The 21,743-nt window shown below is 48.2% G+C and overlaps 1 protein-coding gene across 1 annotated transcript in view; it reads left to right on the top strand.

The window, feature by feature from the left end:
* Window positions 1-21,743, top strand: part of LOC146789901 (uncharacterized) — a 427,419-nt gene that overhangs the window by 290,237 nt on the left and 115,439 nt on the right. Inside the window, exon 11 of the mRNA XM_085628175.1 lies at window positions 9,740-9,853. Coding sequence (XP_085484301.1) covers window positions 9,740-9,853 — 114 coding nt within the window. The remainder of the gene's footprint in view (window positions 1-9,739; window positions 9,854-21,743) is intronic.

Below are 21,743 nucleotides of genomic sequence, written 5' to 3'. Positions count from 1 at the left end.
AGTATGGTTGAAATATGTACCTCACTCTAACTGACAGTATTCACAATAGATATATGCTAACACGCATTCATGTCCTTAAAATTCATTTTGGAGTTGCATTCCTAAAGAACGCAGGGTGGGGTACCATTACTCCGACCTGCCCCTGTGATAACCGGCCGTATCAATCAACCCAGCACATTGCGCTTTTTGGCAGCTTTTATTTCTTTCCGAGGATACTATATCTTAAACCCCTTTTTTTACAGTAAGGGATATCCACCATCATTAAGCTTTTAAGTTCCTGTATAACTTATGTAACCCGAGAGTTTGTTATAGGGTTGCTATGTTCCTTTACAAAGTGGTCCATATTAGGGATTCACTGACGGATTTGGGGTATGTATTGGATCTGTCTTAGTATCTGAGGATCTAACCCTGTGATTCAGAGCGAGTTCCTAACAAAGTATAAAAATTAGTGTTATATCAGATTTTTTATAATTTTAATTTTTGTTGGTATTAGTTTGAGTTTTTATTCTCTGAAGTTGCCTTTTGTAATGGATGTTTTTGAAAATGTTATGTATTGTTGTGATACTTTTATGGTGTGTATTACACGAACTGAATAAAGTTGAATCAAATAGAGTATGTATTGCGGCACGCAAAAAGGTAGCATTGGGACAGTCGGTGCTAAAAAATAAATTCTCATCCATTCCCTCTTCATATCCTCCTCCCCTATGTAGGTAGTACCACTACATAATCTGTGGAAAGCATATGAATCTAAAAGATATTTCATGTTTCAAAAGAAACCAGTTACCAGTAATAATAGTTTTGTGGCTTGAAGCTCTTCTAGATTCACATGTGACCCTCCCTATTAAAGGACGCCATTGGGGAAGAAGAATCTAAGATGGTGGGCACTTAAAGGGGCATTGTGGTCTTACAATCCGTGTCATATCAAGGCACTCCTCTAATAATTTTAAATCACTGTACAACCCTTGTTCATTTAGAGCCCCATGAACGAAACATAAGATTATAAAGCATATTCTGAACTCTGATGCTAGTCTGTGCTAGCACTTCCATAAAGCAGTTGTATGATCGATAGTTTAGGGATGTTAATGAGTCTTTTGGCTTTGTTCTTGGTTATCTTGTGACATCTGTTGGTTTTAGCAGGCTTAAAAGCTTCTCTTCCTCTCCTGTCAATTGTCCCTACATGAATTATACTGGCCTATGCTACAACAAAAACTGCTCTTTTAAAGATTATTCCCCCCAAATGTGCATAAATCCAAAGTTGTGGACTTCTCTTATCTGGTTATCTGGTTCTTCAACCTTAGACCCAAGAAAACCCAGTTTCTGATAACTGTTCCCAAGGCCTATTTGCTTGTTTAAATTCAAACTGTATTTTTACCAAGTAAACATAGTTGTAGAAAGTACCCTTTTTAAAAACAATCTAATGAAGTCTCCTCTGTACTGTCATCATGAACTTTAAGTTTTGAAGAACTGATTGAACCCCCTTCCTATACCACCCCTTCAGCTCCCCATGATCGGAACCATCAGTGCATGTCCACTACTTTGGTGGGACACTCCGCAAAATACAGAACTTGATCTCTTCCTTTCAGTGGCTCCACTTGGGTAACTTAACATGCAGTGGTTGCATTTTACAGAAATGTCTTCTACTAACCTTATATTTTTAACATACTGTAACTATGCCATTCACCACCGTTCCTTAAACATTTACCCGGTGTCTTATGTAAGATTTAGTTTTCATCATCAACATTCTTCTCTTTCAAAGCCACTTTACTGCTGACATGAAAGCAGATCAGGATTGACCTCTTCTCATACACCATTCCCTTGACATTAGTAACTTTGTCTACTGGTGCCCATGATGCCCCATAGCTGCTTTCCCTGTGACCCGAACTCAGTCTATTCTGTTCCAATTGACAAATGAGGCAAATGAATTGACAAAAAGGTACAATTGCTTCCCAAGCAGCAATAACTGTCCATTTGATGGAGCTGATGGTCCCGTAAATAGAGGCAAGTGCAATACAATGTTTGCCTTTGCTGTATGTCTGGCAGTGGATAATGAGCAGTATGCAGCAGTCTTTATCAGTAATTGACAGAGAACATGTGTCAGTTGTATTAGAGGTGCATTGAACGTTGTAGACAGTATCACTAAATTAATAGTGGCTGTCAAACTTAGAGAATAGATACATGACTACAAATCACAAGATTTCAGCTAAGGTGTATGTGATTAACATGTCTGTAAATGGCAGCATTGTTGTTTGACCACAGGTACCCCATTCATTACAGAAAACAGGAGCCATCTTGGTTCCACAGTGGTTGCCCATTTTGCCCTCTTTCTGACCACAGCTGCTACAGCCTCTTGCCCATGCAATGTATTGCAGTATGTTTGGAGCAGCACTCATGACAAAGTTGGAAAGGGTTGCATATGAATGAATAAAGCCCTATGGTACCAAAATACATTGAGATGGCTATGTGACAAATATAGAACAGAAGGAATGGTTATTTCAGGTGATTTAACAGGCGCCTATATGGAAAAGCCCAAGTACTCCAAAATTGTCATCAATGTATATATATTGAAATTTAGTTTAATGTGCATTTATTTAGCGCCTACTACACCTGACAAGACCTTAAAGCGATTTACGGCGAGTAGCAAGGTACCTGGGAGCCCAGAGTTAGTGTCAGTCTATTGGTTATTGGAGTTAGTCTTGCATTCTAAAGGAAACAATTCCATGCAATTTCTTTGCGGATCATTAGTGACTTAGATGTGATCATTAGAGGGGAGTATTTGAGAAGCAAATGGTTTTTAAAACAAAACCTAGAACACACACAGGCTTGAGATTTAAGAGTAGTTTATATGTAGAAGAGGCACATAATGACAGCAGACGTATATTCAAAATAAAGGTGGCAAATAGTAATTCAGTGTCATGCAGGATTTTAAGGAATATAGCAGGTAGATTTTTAGCGACATCATGCAGTCTGTGTATGTAAACCTTTGTGAAGAAACTGTTTTAAATTCTGCTCTATAGGAAAGTGGCTTAATAAAGACGGTGCAGATACTCGCCTCTATACAAAAAGCAAGTTCAATGCTTGCTGCGGCCCCTTTACAAGCGACCATTATGAAGTGCAGTATTAAAGCACATCCCAGTATACATAATTAGAATATGACAAAACCACCATTGCCCTACTGTATGGAGTGCAAGCAATAGCTAGAAAGACCCCCTATGTGTACTACTACAGCACTACATACAGTATTGTTAGTTTATGCAACTCATTTTACACCATACATAAACTATACGTATACAATAAACATGTATAACATCAACCAACTTAAAATATAACATTGCAACAAACAAAATTAAGTGCATGTTTGTTACCCATTCAATACCTGTTTCGGAAGGAGCGGTCGCCTTCATTCCACCTGAAGAGCACCCCCACAGAACAGACACCATGTCCATCAGAATGGATGTATCTGAAGTCACCTTGACCCTTCTGCATCCACCTTTCCTCGTAGTGGAGCACACCTGGCCCTACATATGCATGTATAAATTGTACTCTAAGACTGAGAATAGGATACAGAACAGATAAATGTCTAAAAGCTGGAGGGAGTGCGGCAAACGGTGCAGTGCCATCAAAGAACCTATGTGTATACAATTTGAAACACCCCACCCCTTTGGCTGTCGATTCAGGAATACAATGTATCCCATTGTGTTAACTAAATTCTGTAATGCAACCTAGCTTTTTCATGGGATGTTTCACCATCTTTGAAAAGGTTAATTGCATTTCTATGCAAAACTTGAGGTCTTATAGAAATGATCATATAGAAGAGTAGGATCTGCTTCTTATAGTTACCCCCACTTTTTGCTGATGTAACACTGTTTTTGACTTAGTCTGACTGGGATCCTGCTATTCAGGACCCTAGTCTAGCTGCTATCTCCTCTAAATTGATTGCATCTACTTTAGGTACACTCCAGATTGGATTCTGGGGTACCCTCATAAGTCCCTAGTATATGGTATACTATGTACCCAGGGCATAGGTACCACAGAGGACTCCCAGGGGCTGCAGCATGTATTGTGCCACCACTGAGAGACCATTCAAAATGACATCACAGGTCTACTACAGCAGTCTGTGTAAGGTGGTGCATGCACCCCTTACTTAGATATAGGTTCACTATATCAATTCTATATTTCTGCACACATAAACCTACAAGTCACCCCTATGGCAGGCCTTATCAATCCTGAAGGCGGGGTACTGAGTTTTATGTGAGAGGGTGCACCTGCATGAGCAGAGCCCCTCTGCAGCCTTCGGAACCTATTTTCCGGGGTTGTTGGTGGTGATGCAGCCAACCATATATACTTAAGTGCATTATAACCTTGCGGTAAATGCTAACTTTAAAACGGATGCATTGAAACATGTCGTATTTGGTGCCAAACACCTTGGAATCATACCTCCCTGCCAGTAACTGGCGAGGGAGGTATAATTCCACCCTCCTAGAGGGACAAATGTGACATACCGTGCTACCCGGTACCAGTTTTCTCGACCTGGACATCACAAAATGGATGCTGCAAGCCACAGACACAAGTCTGCCCTCCTGCTGCTGAGCCAAGCTTGAGCAGGGGAAGACTTGACAATAGGTTTCCTGTCACAGGGAGTTGTGACCACCTCCCAGACAGGATTGAGTGTATTGGGGCTGGGTGGGTGCACTCTGAGTGCTTTGATGTCTGCACTGGGGGCACGTTTGGTCTCCCTGTGCATAGTCCAGCTCAAACCGGTTGCAGGAGCCATTTGCTCCTGCTCTGGTGCGAAACTGGACAAAGGACATGTGTAGCCACCCCTCTGTCCTGACCCTCCCATAGGTGGGTCCCCCAGAGTTTGTCCCACCCCTTCCTTGGGTATAAAGTAGGAACCCCTGACTACAGGACTTTAGATTTTACCTGGACTAAACTCTGCTACAGAAACCAAGTACTTCAACGATCTACACGACACTGGATGACTGAAGAATCTCCCTTGGAGTAAAGGAGTTACTCCCCTGCAAGGCAGACACCTGAAACGCATCTGACCGGTTTGCATCTCCCGAGCTCCTGAGGACTCCGAAGATTTCTGCAACACAGTTGGGTTCCCGAGGACTCTGAGGTTGATCTTCGCTCTCAGCAATTCTGAGGCCCGTATCCCTCGTGGGGACCATGCAACCCGAACCCCTGTGCACCGCATACATTTGCAGCAGCATATGCTTTTTGGCAACCCCTGAGGTTGTTCTTTGGGCTACTTGTAGTTCTGACCCCGAGCAGTAATTCCACCAAAGTTTTCTGGCCTACACTCCACCAGTGTTCCGTGGGCTGGTATTTTGTGATTCAGCTCGAGATCCCTTCGCGATCCCTGATCCGTCGACCTGTGGGTCCCTGTGAAGGTAACTTTAACTTTGCGTGGGCTTTCCTGGTTGCTTCAGATGTGCCCTGACTCTCCATAGCTTGGAGAGTCCCCAGGACCTTGCTGGTCCTCACTGAAGCATCTTTCCTCTGACCGTGTGGGTTGCAGTTGCCAAGGCTTGTTGGTGTTCAATCTGGACACTGACCCCCCAGCACTCGACACCCTTCGTGGGACAGCTCACCTCCGGACTTTGGTCGTCGTCGACAACTCCTGGTCCCTGTGGCTGCAGAGTCAAGCTTCACCTCTTCTCACCTGAAACGCCTGACATCGGTGGGCATTCGTCTATCGTGCCCCTGGTCACAGTGAAGTGACCCAGACTCGGTCCCCTCTGCTTTCAGGTTCTTCTCACCTCTGATCCAGGCCTGGAGTCCACCGTACACTTTTCATCTTCCCGGCAGCAGCACTTTTCCGCATCACACCATTGAAAACGACTAAGGTTTCCGACATCACTTGACCCCTATGCACCCGGCTCCTCTGGGATAGGTAACATGGGTATCTCGGAACTCTCAAGGGTGCTGGCCTTAGAACCTTCTATGTTTAACTGGGTTTGCTTAAAGTCCTCTCCGAAGTGTCCTTAATCTTTAAAATTTCAACCGCAACTTTCCAATAGAGTTGTACGGAGCTCGTGTCTGTGTTCTCACACTGCACCAGTCCTCCGTGGGTCCCCCCAGTGTCACTACTTTGGGTGGTTCCTTGGGGTTCCAGCAATTCTACGTGCTCTAGGCACTGTCTCTAGTCAAGTCCTGGTAGTTATACCACTGTCGTAGAATATGGTTTGGTCTCCCCCGGAAGCCCACTGTGTATTGTGCTATTTACTGTCGTTATAGTGATTTAATATTGTGTGCTTTGTTCTCTAATCCCATAAAGCGGTTAGTAGAGAGTGTTTAGTAATAAAAACATATATTTGATATATTCCTTGTGTGGTTCTCTTTTCATTTCGTCATTCAGGAGGTTCAGATCTGGTAAAACAAGCTGCTTTACATTCCTTCGAGACTTAGCCTGAAGGCTGCTCTCCATAGCTACCACTAGGATAGCTTTCAATAAAGGTTGTCTTAAACCTAATCATCAATAAGGGTTGTTTTGACTGGTAGAAGGTGCCCACTTTAATTAGTGGTCCGCATATACCAGGCCAACTTCTCACAATATATATACAGGAGTCTGTCATCCGAAGGCAAACATACTTTTGTTCAACAGATGTTCCTAACTTCAGACATTGATATGTTGGCCTGTGAGGATAATCGAGATACTCACAGATTTGATGGCTAATTGCATATGCATTGTTAGTAGGTAAGTTTGAGAAAGATAACTGGCTATAGCATTAGAGATATTGAAAGGACCTGTAGATGTAACACAATAGGTTGTACAATCTCTGTTGGTCAAAACCCAGCAATTAAATGAACTAAAAGAATGTCAGAAGACAACCCGAAAACAACTTCCCTGACAGTTTAAAACCAATCCTTCTTATGTCTCCTCCAAAAAATGTCAGTCGAGGGTTTCCATCCTGATTGAATGAGATATTTAAATGTTAATTCAAGCTGGCATTTCTGTTGGCTATGGCTTACAATAAGCGTTCACAGCTTTAAATAAATGCTACCCTCTCTAGGTTTCAAGAGGACTCCATGTAACATTCCAAAGTAGATGTTTGCTAGGGATACAATATTGATGGTAGTTGCCCCCCATCCACTACAGGACCATGCCTAGACCCTGGTAGAAGCCCTTCTAATGTGTCCTGTACCAGAAGAAGGTAAAGCTGAAATGCCTGTTGCAAGGAAAAGAAAAGACTTCTGACCAAGTGAACACCGAGCAAGGCCTAGCTTGCTGAAAGTTTAAATGTCACTTTGAAAATTGTCCCCTGAAGCAACTGTAAGATCACAGATCATAAACCTGCAGAGATGCATTGCACGACTGTGAGCTTGAGGAGCCTGTACCAGCCCCAAACTAATGGGTACCATCAATAGCCACAGTATGATTTTGTCTCCGACTGTATTTCAGTTTGAGTTGGCATAGTGTGGGCTTACTAGGCTGTGGAAATTTTGTGCATGTGGTTCAATTGCACTGACTCCACACCGCTAAGTTCTTCAGACTTGCTCCCAAGGACATTGTGAAACTAGGGCATAGGTATCACAACAAACCTTAATACACTGTTGCATTATGCACGGCATCTTTGTTCCATTGACTGGCTCAGATGCACAAAGATTGTAGTATAATAGAGAACTCCAAGAGGCTGCCAGGAACGCCCAATGTTTACATGGGATACAATTGTCCAAAGTACTCCATGCTAGAAGTCTGAGGCTGGCATGTAAATGCTATCAACATGTTTGGAATCACATTTAGGCCACAGAAGTTGTTAGTACCGTCTGGCTTTATTTCTGTGTATAATCTTAGATCCTTTGTGACACCTGCTTGTCAATTTTGGAAGTAACAGAGCTAACCAGACATTGCACTTATTGTGTGTTATTACAGTACTATTTTCTAATCATGTACCACCTTTTAAAGTAAGCCTCAATGCTTGAAATCCCCTGGTGAGTTAAGTGTCTGAACTTAGTATCTTGGTTATCTGATTATAGGGCAGCGGTACATAACATTGGTAAATAACAGTGCCGGCTAGGGATACTGCCACAAAACTATTGATTGCTCTACCACCCAAAGAACAGGCTTCACACTATTTTATCCCTTTTTGTCTTGTAGTTTGCTGGTTATTAGGTCCTTTCTTCCCCACACCACCATCTTTCTTGTATCAAGATTGCCATGACAAGAATAAGGTTGCTGCTACCATTCATAATAGGACCTTGCACAATGCATTCCCTGCATTGACTTTATTGCAGGTATACTTTGTTTTCCCAGATGTGTGGCCACCTTTGTCAATGAGCTCTTACTGTGCATGTCATGGCCAACTTTTGATCACTAGCATTGCCTCCACTGGATGCAAACTCCTCTTTAGTTGGCCTATGGAGGGATTAAGTGACCCGTCAAGAGGCTATTTTTAAGCAGTAGAATGGGGGATGGGTCCGCATTATGGAGAAGTGTGGCTCACTGGTTAGAGGAGGCAGACCTGGAAGCAGAGGTCAGCCTGGGACCAGGGTTCAATTCCCGGCTTGGCTGGGTCTTGAGTCCATAAATGTCCATGGACTCGATAATTCTCGCTCCAGTGCATACTCAAGTCATGGGTTCACACTCTGCGACTCTGGGCAATAGCTTGCTTAATCTCCACATGGGCCCCTCGCGGTGGGATGCCTGGCTTTCACCTTGCGGATGCCCTGCCGGGTTATCTCACAGGGGAATACCAGGACGGGTTCCCTAAGCAAGCGCTTAGAGACCGCTTGGTGATTTGCGCTATATAAATTCCTGCACATTTACATTTACATTATTGCTTCTCTACCTGAAACCAAGGGATCCCGTTAATATGTGTCACACAAGAACTGTCATAATTATAACAATGTGTTACTAAATTGTGTCATTAAATATACTAGCAGAATCATTTTTCTGTAATTATCTGCCCTGAAATCGGAGTAAAGGTGGGATTATGAGGCAAGCATTTTTTGTTTCCTAGCGGATCTAATTTTTCTTATGCCCATTCCAACATTTACTTTCTACAGCGTTTCCTTCTTGATGCTTCCTCTAGTTTTACTTGCATTTCCTTCCCCGTCATACCCGAGTCATAAATACCTCTCTATATTGTGTTTATTCTTTCTTGTGACTGTGTTTTGTAACCATCCTCTCTCTCTAGTCTGTATTTTGTTTTGTATCTTTGTTCCTTGTACCCATTTTCTTTGTGTTTTTGCCTCTTATCCCCATTCTACCATATTTCTGACAGTTCTAATATTTCTTCTTTCTTGCAAGTACTACTGTGAGGAAACTCCCGCTTGAAACAAGACCAATTTATATTTGATCTTATTGATTACTTGAGTTTTGTTGCTTGTGGGAATCTTTTTATGCTTGATATGGTGCATCCGTGTCTTTCCTGTATTGAAACTGGTGAATAGCTCTGTTGAGTCCTACATGTCAGTCTGGTGTCACTTTTTTTTGTTGAATTGGATTTTTGTGTGCTTTCGGCCTTGTCGATTTTCCAACTTTTGTGTGCTTCTCTGCTTTATATGTTCTCCCACTTGTATATTATCATGGTTTTGCTATTTCCTTGTCAAGGTTTTGCCATTTCATTCTTGTTCAGTGTTTCTTTTCTTCTAACAGTTTTGTAATATGCCTTTGTGTATGTTCTTTCTCAACACGTTTGTCTTTTTGTCAATTCTGGGCTTATTCCAGCCTCATGCTTACCTCACCTCTTCACGCCATCACCATTCTGCCTAAGTCTTTCTCCTTCTCTCACAGGTTGCACCGAGCGGTTTCCAGTTCTTAGCAATAATCAAGAAGAGATGAGGGCCACTCTAAGCACATTTGTAAATGTCAACTGTTCCTGTGGCTTCTCCCAGTTCTACATACAAGGTCAGTTGGAAACAAGTCCCTTTGGAGTGGATATATTGCCTCCAGTTTTCAAGGCTCTCCCTATTGCATCATTCATTTTGTGGTATGTGGACAAGACAGTATTACTATGGGCCAGTCCTTGAACTTTAAAAAAATGTGTAGCCGTAGTGACCAAGTAACTATATTTGTAGGTTCACCATTTACATTAACAGCAGTGTTACGCTGACTCTTTTATGCTATGTAGGCCTTATCTATGAGATGATGCAAACGCAGACCATGATGAACCTGTATGTTCATGGCATGTGTAGCTGTATTCACATGCTGTGCTACTCCTGCCTTCTTTTGTTGGGCTCATACATGTGCAACCTGTTTTTGTTTGAAGAAGTCTTTTCGAGTCACAAGGTGTAGTGACTCCACCTATTGTTGGCAAGGTGCAATGGCATTGGTGCCATAATCAGATTGTTTTTCTCCACCGTCGTGTTCAGATGTGTATTCAGCCGCTCTGGTTCAACTTCACTAGGTGCTCTCGCTGGACCTTTGCCACCGTTCCTCAATGGTCCAAGCAACCCTACTTTTTCATCGATCTACCATCTGGTGCTACTTTGACACTGCTCTTATTTCAAGATCGACAAACTCCCTCAGCAGTGTTCTGCTTCTTCGACTCCATCACCCTCAACAGATGAGAATGGCTATGTGATGGAAAGGACTCAATATTGGTTCTGCCAATCTTGCCATGCAAAGTATTCCTGGACAGACTTGCACAAACTTTGTAACCTGTGTCTGTTCTGTGAACACCGAGAGGAATACTGCGCGGCATGCCTTCCAGTCCGGAACAAAAGGACACAACACATCCGCCGGGCGCGTCACATTGTCTCAGCTTCAATGGCGCAGGGCCAGGAAGATGATGCCATTCCAGATTTCTTCGGCGAAGGCGAGGGCGAGGAGGAAGCTATGCAGTAGCCGGGTGTGTCTGGTGTCAAGTATGAAAATGCGTTCTTATCGAAGGCCTCTGGCGTTAAAGCCAAAGGACACCCGCTAGCCAGACGCCCCTTGCAGAGGACCGCAGTGAGTACTACTACCACAGACTGTAGGAATCTAGCTCTTTATTTAATATACCAAAAAGAGGTATATTGTGTAGAGAGTCTAGGTATCCCTTATGAGTGTTTACCACAAAAGAGCTGCTCCTAGTGTGATAACCCAAACGAGTTACAAGAACGTCGTGAGTGTGGGCATCTCACAAAAAGATACGGACTGGTCTCACACACCACCTGGTGTCATGCTTCATCATTGACCAGTCCTCGCCCTCCAAAACCTTCGTTTGATGGAGGGCGGGCATACACTTGACGACAAGGATGCACTTCTAAGTGATTAAGTGGGGGCCCATGACTATGTGAGTGAAGTTAAAAATCATTATAGTAGTCAGTAGCGATTTTTTTATAGCAATCAATTTTATTGATTTTCATAACAACAGTATCATTGCACATGTGTAGTCATACAATAACAAGTAACTGCCGGGTGTCCCCTGGCCATAGGTATCTGCAGAATGCCCCATAGGTGGTTCAGATGCTCCATGTGCGGCCCATGGGAACCCCTCCTCAGACTCCTCTGGTACCCCGTCCCACCCCCCACCCCCCCCCACTACCCCCCTCCCGCCACCCCCCCCCCCCCCCAGAGGCTGCTGCAAAGCGTCCGAAAAAAGGGGAAACAGTTTCAGTCTGTGGAGTGCCAGGTCCGGAAGATACGCAACGTCCTCCACGCGGGCGGGAAGACGGCTGCCGGGAGGCCCCTAGATAAGTAGGCCAACAACGAGCCCCAAGACTCCTCAAAGGCTGTGGGATCATCCCTAAAGCACACCGCCAGACGCTCCATCGAGAGCAGGCGCCACAGGCGGGCATGCCACAGTGACATAGCGGGAGCAGCCTGTTTCTTCCATGCCGCAGCCACCGTGAGCTTAGCTGCCCCCACGCAGAGCCACCATATAGCTTTATCTCCTCTGGACACCCCCTCCCAGTCCTCTCCCCGAAGACCCAGGATGACATGAGCGAGGTCCCCGGGGGGTTCAAAGCCCAAAATCTCTTTAATCTGCGCTAAAATTTCTGCCCAGAAAGGTTGAATACTAGGGCAGTCCCACCAGATATGTGTGAAGTCCCCGAGGAGACCACATCCCCGCCAGCAGAGTGCAGAAGTCCCCGGGAAGATCCTAGCCAATTTTGTGGGGTATAGGTACCAATCAAAGATGGTCTTGTAGTGAGCCTCCCATAAGCCTACCGACAAGTTATGCCTGGGAATATCCCGCCACAAGCCCCTCCACTCAGCTTCAGTTATCCCTCTCCCCAGGAGTTGCTCCCAGAATTCCATATGTCTGGCCCTGGGTGTGTGTAGTGTAGTCAGCAGCATCCCATAGAGAGACAAGATTGCCCCCTTCATAGAGCCCGCCCGTGACAAAACCAGTTTCTCCATATCCGTGAGGCTCCGGCAGCCCGCCTCCCTTAACGGTGGCGCCGTGGCCCAGTGTTTGAGCTGCAAATAATGGAACTGCTCACTGTTGGGGACCCCAAATTCACTCTTACAGTTCTGAAACGAGCGGAACGCCCCCTTGTCGAATAGGTCCGCCAGCTTTAGACACCCTCCCTCTCGCCACCCATCAAAGGGACCCTCCTCTCTGGCTGGGGCGAAGGCCAGATTAAAGTGTATCGGGGTATATGGTGAAGGGAATGTCGTCCACCCCTCTCTCCGCGTGACCCTATCCCAAACCTCCAACGTAGTGCGCGTTGGCGTGCTAAGATATGCATTCGGCGGTCTATCTCTCCTCGGTTTCCACAGCAGATCCCAGATGGATCTGCCGGCTATCGCGCGGTCCATATGAAGCCAATGCTTCTCCGATTTCCGTACCGTCCATTCCAACACGACCCGCAATTGGGCCGCTTGATAGTAAAGCTCAAAGTCCGGCAGCCCCATCCCTCCGTCCGCCCTTTGTTTCCGAAGCACCGTGAAAGGGAGCCGGGCCCTCCCTCCTTGCCACACAAACTGAGTGATCAACGTCTTCAGCTGCGGAAGAAATGCTTTCTCCAGCGGGATCGGCAAGGCCTGAAACAAGTAAAGGACCCGGGGCAGCACCATCATCTTCACCGCGTTGATTCGCCCCAACCAAGATATGTACAAGGGCGTCCACCGCCGCAACTCCTGCCGCAAGAGCGGCAAAACTGTGGTGTAGTTGGCCCCATACAGTCCCGAAACCGTCGGCGTAAGCTGCACCCCTAGATATTGTAGCGAGTGTTGGGCCCATGAGAGCGTCGTCTGGGATTTGAGCGAGGCCACCTCCGCTCTCGAGAGTGTGAGATTGAGTATGTAGGATTTGGTCATGTTGACCTTGAACCCTGCCACTCTCTCAAAGTCCCTCAATTCCCCCTGCACCGCGGGCAGAGAGACATGTGGCTCCCCCAGAGTCAGCAGAATATCATCCGCGAAGAGGGAGATTTTGTGGTCCTCCCCGCCAAATCGAATCCCTTTAATGGAAGCATTCTCCCTCACCCGAATGGCTAGTGGCTCAATGCTGAGGGCGAAAAGCAGAGGGGACAGCGGGCACCCCTGTCTAGTACCTCTAGTCAGATGGAAGGGCTCGGAAGGTGTCCCGTTGACCACCACTCTCGCGGAGGGATGGCTGTAGTTAGCTCGCACCATCTCCATGAAAGCGTCCCCGAACCCAAATTTTTGCAAGGTCAAGAAGAGGAAGGGCCAGTCCACGCGGTCGAACGCTTTTTCAGCGTCCAATCCTACTAGCACAGCTGGAATCTTAAATCTGGATGATTTCTCGATAAGGTGGATGGTACGCCATATATTATCGTGCGTCTGGCGCCCTTTAATGAAGCCCGATTGGTCCGGGTGGATCAATCGAGGCAGCAGGTCATCCAGGCGGCTAGCTAGGATCATGGAGAAGAGCTTGGCATCTAGGTTCAGAAGTGCTATGGGGCGGTATGATGCACACACCAGCGGGTCCTTGCCCGGTTTAGGCAGGACCGTAATCACCGCCTCTGCCATTGACTTGGACACTCTCGCCTCCTTCGCCACCGCCCGAAACAGGGCCGTCAGATGCGGGGCGAGCTCGTCTACAAAGTGCTTATAAAAGTGGGCGGTATAGCCGTCGGGCCCAGGCGCCTTGTGGAGCTTGAGACGCTTTATGGCATTCCGCACTTCCTCCTCGGAAATAGGTTCGTCCAGCTGCTCCCGGTCCAGCGCTGATAGCTGGGGGCACTCCACCCCATCGAGATATGCCGTTTGTACGTCGTGCGCCAGCGGGCTCCCCCCATACAGCTCACCATAGAAATCCCTAAAGGCTCTAGTCTTCGCTGCCTCCTCGTGTGTGACTCGGTCTGGCCCTACCCGAATGCCTCCCACATAGGATTTTGCCCGCTGAATGCAAAGCTTTCGAGCCAACTGAGAACCCACCTTGTCCCCCTGTTCATACCCCGCGCGGCGCAGCCTCAGCAAGGTATATTCCGCCCTGGCGCTGTAAATCGCCCGCAATTTACCCCTCACCGCCGTGAGTCGTCGTTGCAGGTCGCGAGTGGGTTTATCTTTATGTCTGCCCTCCAACCCCCTAAGTTCCTCCTCCAGTGCCTCCCGTTCCAATGCCTGTTGTCGCCGCAGCGACGCCTGTAGTTGGATGCATTTGCCCCTCATCACCGCCTTGAACGCGTCCCACGTATTCTGATGTGAGGTGTCTTCAGGCGGGTTGTCCTGGAAGTACTCCCCTATGGCCTCGGTCAGCTCCACCCTCCGCACTTGGTCTCGCAGGAGGGCCCCCGGAAAGTACCATCTGCCACGGCCCGCACCCCCCACTGAAGCTCCAATAGAACCATCCCGTGGTCTGAGACCGAGATGGGGAGAATCTGCGCCCCTGTCGCCTTCCCCACTAATGCCTGGCTAATGAAGATGTAGTCTATTCGAGTGTAAGTCCGGTGAACATGGGAATAGAAAGTATAGTCTTTTGCCGTCTCGTGGAGAGCCCGCCACCCATCCTGCAGACCTAGGGAATCGAAGCGGTCCTTGACTCGCTTGGAAAACACTGATGATCTGGCCCCCGCAACGTGGGAGCCGTCCAGGACGCCATCCCACAGGCAGTTAAAGTCCCCCATCAGAATGATGGGGCCCTCCGCGAACCCGCCCAGGGACCCCAACATGCGCGCTGTGAACACCGCCTGACCCGTGTTCGGAGCATACACGACCGCAATGGTGCATAGTTGGCCCTGAAGCCGCCCCTTGAGCATGAGCCACCTCCCCTCCTTATCTCTCTGTGAATCCACGACTTGGAAGGGTGTTGAGCTATGGAACAATATCGCCACTCCATTATGTTTGGTGGTGGCCGCTGAGTGAAAAATCTGCGGGAATGCCCTATGCTTGAGCCTACCCACATCCTCCCTTGTAAGGTGCGTTTCCTGCAGAGCAACTACCTTGACCTGCCGATCCACAATGTACTTCAAGACCTGCTGTCTCTTCTGGGGCGAGTTCAGGCCCTTCACGTTCCATGTAGCCCACGTCACCATCTTAAGTGAGTGTAGACCCCCCTCTCCACCCCGTGTTGTGGGATCCGCCGATACCAGACCTCAGCGCCTGTCCGCCTCCGCCCCCCGGGCCCCCCTTCTAATGTCTCGCCGTCCCTCCCCGGACCCTCTCTACGTCTTCGTTGCAGCCTACCCCTGTCATCCTCCCCCCCCCCCCCGCCCCGACCCCCCCACATCCCCCCCCACCACAAGAACCCAGCCATGGAACCCCTCGTGCCTGGGGTAGTTCCAGGGAAAGTAACCAAGACCCCGCCCCATCGAACTCCTAACCTCATCAACTTGCTATGCAACCGGCAGAGCATCAACAACGTGTGTGCCAGACAAAGGGCTCATAGAGAAAAACAAAAACCTCAGTGTCCATGTAACCTCAGTGTCCCTGTGGAGACTGCCGCATCTCTCCGCTGAGCCGTCACAGACTCGTCACCAGCCACCTGGCTTCGCCGCTCGGGCTCCCGGGTCCCTCCCGGCCGGAGGACCCCCCGCGGTCGTTCCTGAACTGCATCCCGGAGAATCCCGTTCCTCCAGCTCGCGACCTCTACTCACGGTGGGGCCCTCCTCGCTGGCGTTGCGCCCTGCGCCACTGCTCCCCCTGAGAGCCGACTGCCACTGTCCCGGATGGCCCCGGGCCGCCTCCTTCCTCCGGTTCCGTCGGGAGGCCCAGGATACGCAGCCCATCTCCCAAGTCTGTGATGTGGTGTCGTTTATTTTGCCATTCGAAGCTGAGCCCAAAGGGATAGGTCCAACGATAGCGCACATTGTCCTCTCTGAGTTTGCTGGTCACCGGGCGGAGCTGCTGCCTCCGAACAAGGGTGGCCTGCGACAAGTCCTGATATAGAGAGCAACTGTGGCCCTGGAACGAGACCTCCTTCTTCTTCCTAGCCGCTTCCAGGATGGCCTCCTTGACTGGGAAGGCGTGCAGCTTTGCCAGGACATCCCTAGGTCTCCGGCGTTCGCCGTGAACCGGTGGTCCGACCCTGTGCACCCGATCCACTTTTATTTTCAGGTCTGGCCTGTTCACCACCTCTCCAAAGAGGCCTATAATAAACGCCTCCAGGTCCGGACCCTCTGCGCCTTCTTCCAAGTCTCTCACCCGTATATTCTCCCTCCGGGAACGATCCTCCAAGTCCTCCAGCTTCAGAGCAGATTGCGCCAGCTGAGCGCGAAGCTCCGCGCACTCCGACCGGGAAGCCTGAGCTGCACTATCCAGGGATTGCACCTTCTCCTCCACGATTCGCGACCCCACGGCGTCCACATCACTGCGCAGATCACCAAGCTTCTCCGTCAGGTCCCCACGCAGTTGGTCCAGGCTGGCGTGGAGGTCCCGTTTAAGTTCACCACATAAATCCCTCTTGAAGTCCCGGAGCGTAGCCACCAGGTCATCCTTCGTCAAGGCCATGCTGTCCCCTCCGCCTGGACCTCCCTCGTCTGCAGTGCTGGAGAGCGCCTGGAAGTACTTCGCCACGCGGTTTTCCTGTGGCTTCGGCGCCTTTTTTGTCGGGGGCCCACGGGACGACCTCCCCATCAGACCGTCCCCTCCGTGCCTCACGACGTCGCCTCCACCAGTTCTATAGCCCCGTTGCGTCCGACCACCACTACTCAGCCACCGAGACCCCGGAAGCCAGAGCAGGGACCGACTTGTCTCCGCTCGCCGCCTCCAGGCACTCAGCTGGTCCCACGTGCCGTGCCTCAGAAAGTCCTCACCAGCGCCGACCCGCACCTATATCTCAGAGCACCCTTCACATCTAGCGCGCCAGAGAACCAGTGCTGCGGAGGCTCCCCCGATGCCGGCAGGTGTCTTACTTGGCCGCCATCTTGGAGTCAGGCATCGTCTCGCGCCCGGGCGCGCGGTGATTGCCCCCCGCGCCCCTGCTCCCTCCAGCCTGCCTCGGTCTCCGTCAGGGCGGACCACTTATCTCCTGTTGGCCCTCCGTCCCTCCTCATGGGCTCCGTGATGGCCGCAATCTCCGCCTCCTCATGCACGTCCCACGGTAAGGTGTCCCCGTGCGTTGTCCCGCTCTCTGGCGCCGGCAGATTCAGGTTCAGCCTCACTCCAGCCGCGGCGGTCACTCCCGCTGCGCGGTCACCACGACCAGCCTCCAGTCACTCTCCTGAGTCCGGGTGAGCCGCCGCTCGGCGAGCGATCGTGGCCGTCCGCCGCCATTTTGCTCGGTCATCGCTCCCGGATCAGTGCTCGCTTTCTAGCCGCACCGGGGCCGCCTCATCCTCACCGCCGGACCATTCGCCTCCACAGGTGTCCCGCGAGTGTTTTCCTCGCAGTGCGCCAGTCCAGAGCCCCCGTCTAGCCGCTCACAGGAGTCCGTGGGGCCGGAGCTGACTCGGTGCACTACCAGTCAGCCATCTTACTTGGCCACGCCCCCCAGTAGCGATTTTTTAATGTGAAATGAAAACTATATGATATTAAAATAAAGGTGTGACGGTGATTGGGATGGTTATTGTTCCCAACCGTCTAGGGATAGTCGACCTGTTTCTGCCTAAGTGGCCCAGGTGGGTCCGTGGCATTCATCAGGACCTAGAAGTAAAGAAGAGGGGGCTCCGTTCTTACCGATTTTGGTAAGGTGTTACCACTGCGGGAGTGTGGCGTTGGTCACACTTCACCGTATTTGAGCTGCTTTACGTGAAGCCTGAAATAAAGATTATGGAAGACAATAGTGTAACTCGCTGGGTCATTTGTACCTGTAAGGAAAAAAGAAAGAAGAAAGACAATGCATGCATTGATTGTTGTGTGTGAAAAAAGTGTGTACGTGACTTCTTGGCACTCTATTTGTGTACACTAGTGTGAAAATATGGTGGCAGGCGATGCTGCTACCAGGCTTACCCTAGTTAATTGGACAACTTGTCCCATGGGGGAAGGGGCGGGGGAGAGAAACCACAGTTGTCTCCTCTGAAAGAGAAAACATGAAAAAACAAATTCTTGATGAAAGCGTTTATGTTTGAGAAGAATTTCCCAAACCGAACTAAGTCGTGATCTTATCCAATCTCATATGATGAGTGAACATTGTTACATCTTTGCACATACCCACACTATCTTCCACACTCCACAGCCTTTCAGTTCAAACACACTCTTACTGTAACTTATGATCGATGCGTCCCGAAACCTATACGTCCGCTCCCGGTCCTCCCGAAGGTAGAAATGGCAGGGAGCGGGCGGAGTATTTAAAGGTTAGTTACGGGTGCTTAATAGAGGTAAATGGAGCAACTCGCGATAATTGTTAGCATGTGAGCGTTTCCCGGTGTCCCGGAACCCCATGCCTCTTGTTCCCTCCTCCACACATCCAGTGGAGTTCTCTTGTGATTAGATTATGTACAGCTGATGGCTGTGGGAACAAACCAAGGGGTACTCTCCCTATAATAAGGGATTTGTTCTATTATACAGCCTTCTGTTAATAGAATAAACCACAACAGACAAATTGTGTGTCTGTTCTTGGGCACTAAGGTCCGAGTCCAAGATTTGACTAAGAGTCACGTCTACAACCACCCTAGTTTCAAGATGGACACCGAACTCTCATTTGGGGATGAAGTCCTAGCAGAGATTCTGAACACACCATCTCTACTAGCGGAAACCATAGTCACGCAAACAGTACAAAACTCAGATGAGTGGGAAGCATTATCCACAAAGAAAAAAGAGCAAATACGAACAGCTCTTCATGGGGCATTTATGACAGAATATCTCCGGAAAAATACAGCCCCGAGAGGATTGATTGTCACCAATGAGCCCAGACTTTTTCTTAACAACAAAGAGTTTAGAATCAACTGGTCCAGCATCGCTTGGAAGTGTACAAAAGACTGGCTCATCCTCATTATCAACACCGCGAGATAACTGGCTGATGCTCTCCTAGTTGCGATCCAGCAGAGCGAGAGTAGGCTAAAAACTACAGTACAACTATCAACCTTCAAGAAGAAGTTGGATGAAATTAATAAAGACCACTCAGAATACAAAGAATACTTGACTCAATCGAAACTGACGAAACTAAAGAAAGATGTACTGAAGTTCAGTAAGGAAACAGTCTATCCATACACAACGGATGAACATTACGACAAGCCAGCCCCCCAACAAACAGAGAGAAAACAACGTTTCAGACCAACCCCCCAGAACTGGACGTTCAGTTCAGGAGATGAAAGGAGTGACTCCAGCAGCGATGAGGGCTCAGGACCACCTTTTGGAAGACAGCCCCGTTACCAACCTTTGATGCAAATTCAACAACCGCAACCCCCTCCCTTTGGCTACTGGCAACAGCCTTATTTCCCACCAGGATTTGGCTATCCTCCCGGCCCCCCTTCTTTTTTATTCCAGGGCAGGGGCAGAGGGAGAGGCCGACAAAAAAGAAGAAACGCAAGGGTCCAATGGGAGGACCAACAACAACAACCACAAGGGATGACAACCAGGAGCAGAGGGAGAACGGAGATGCCCTCAACGAGCAGGGACTAACAAATATTGTTAACATCAGTACACACACCCTCACAACTGAAGAAAAGTCCGTCCTTGAGAAAGGTCTGGGCTTTGTTCCCACACCGAGAAATGACCCCTTTAACCTAATATGGAATTGGCCCAATTCTTTCGTAAACTCAAACTCCGCGACTTCTTTGGTGACACAACAGAAACCATTGAAGACAGCAGGAAATCAACAGGGCTACGCAAGAAATCAACCTTCCAACCCCCTATTCAGAATATCTCGTGTGAAGTACTTGCATTCGAACAGGCTGTACTCAGAGACATTGAGAACATAGACTTCCAAAACACCAAAGGGTTCAATAACCTTACGGGGAGTGAACGCACGGCCCTACAAGCACTTAAAAATAACCACAACATCGTTATAAAACCAGCGGATAAAGGGGGCGCCACAGTCCTCTTGGATCGCACGATGTATCAGGATGAGTGTCTACGACTGCTAGCTGATAACAACAGCTATGCAATACACCAAACAGATCCCACTAAACAAATCTTGATTAAAATAAAGAACATAGTGGAAGAAGCACTCAGTAATGATTGGATCACGAGACAAGAAGCTGATTTCTTGACCAATACTGAACCTAGGATGCCAAGATTCTACATCCTCCCAAAAATCCACAAGAACCGGATGCCCCCCCCAGGGAGACCCATCGTATCAGGGATTGGGTCTGTGTTGGAACCTTTGTCACAATTCTGTGATTGGTTCCTGCGGCCAATTGTAAAGGAGGCTCCATCCTATCTAAGGGACACTAAAGATGTCCTCTGCCTCCTAAGAGATCTGGAGATAGATCCCGTTAGCGACTGGCTCATAACTATGGACATCGAAGCCCTGTATACGAGTATACCCCAACAACGAACACTGGAAGTCGTAGAGAACATCATTCTACGTAGGCAATGGGATTTCATCACCCCCCAACACTTCGTTATGGAATGTGCTGAACTGGCCCTCACAGAAAACTTTTTTCAGTATGAACAGACCATCTACCATCAAATAACAGGTACTTCGATGGGGAGCACTTTTGCCCCCAGTATGGCCTGTCTGTACGTCCAACAATTTGAGGATGACTTCATTAACAATCCGGTGAACCCGTTTCTAAGTCATCTCAAGATTTGGAAACGGTATATAGATGATGAACTGATTGTGTGGCATGGATCAGAGGAGGATGCAACCGCTTTCGTACATTGGGTGAACTCCCAAGACAGACATCTCAAGTTCAGACATTCCATCCACAAGGACCACGCTATCTTTCTGGACTTGGACATTACACTCACCGGTAGGGGGTTAACAACTAAGGTCCACAATAAACCCACAGACAAGAACAGCTTACTTTTATATGAAAGTTATCACCCGAAAGCCCTCAGACAGAACCTTCCGGTAGGTCAGTTCCTACGAATAAGAAGAAATTGTTCTGAAAAAGAAACCTACAAAGAACAGGCGAAAAATCTCGAGAACAAACTCATCGCACGCAACTACCCCAGAAAGATGGTGAAGAGGGCCAATAAAAGAGCAAGCAACAACCCCAGAGAAGCATTATTGGAAGATACTGAGCAAGTAAAAACAAATAGACCAGTATGTGTCACTACATTCACACCAGCATCGAACTTCATTCAAAAAATCATCAAAAAGAGATGGCATATACTGAACAGCGCAGGGAAACAATGGGAAACCCCCCTTTTTGCATTTAAACACAACAGAAACTTACAGGACGAGTTGGTACATGCCCAGATGACTACAATGGAGGACACTGAACAATCTAGACTCTGGGACCAACCACGTGTAGTAGGTCATTTCGCCTGTGGTATGTGCAACTCATGTAACCTCACCAAGAACACCAAAGAGGTAGACATAGGCACTGGAAAACCCTGGAAACTCAAAACATTC

The sequence above is a fragment of the Triturus cristatus genome, chromosome 10, assembly GCF_964204655.1.
Source record: "Triturus cristatus chromosome 10, aTriCri1.1, whole genome shotgun sequence".
NCBI classification, from domain to species: Eukaryota; Metazoa; Chordata; class Amphibia; order Caudata; family Salamandridae; genus Triturus; species Triturus cristatus.
The sequence above is the reverse complement of the archived record's forward strand: the minus strand, read 5'-3'. Positions and strand labels throughout refer to the sequence as shown.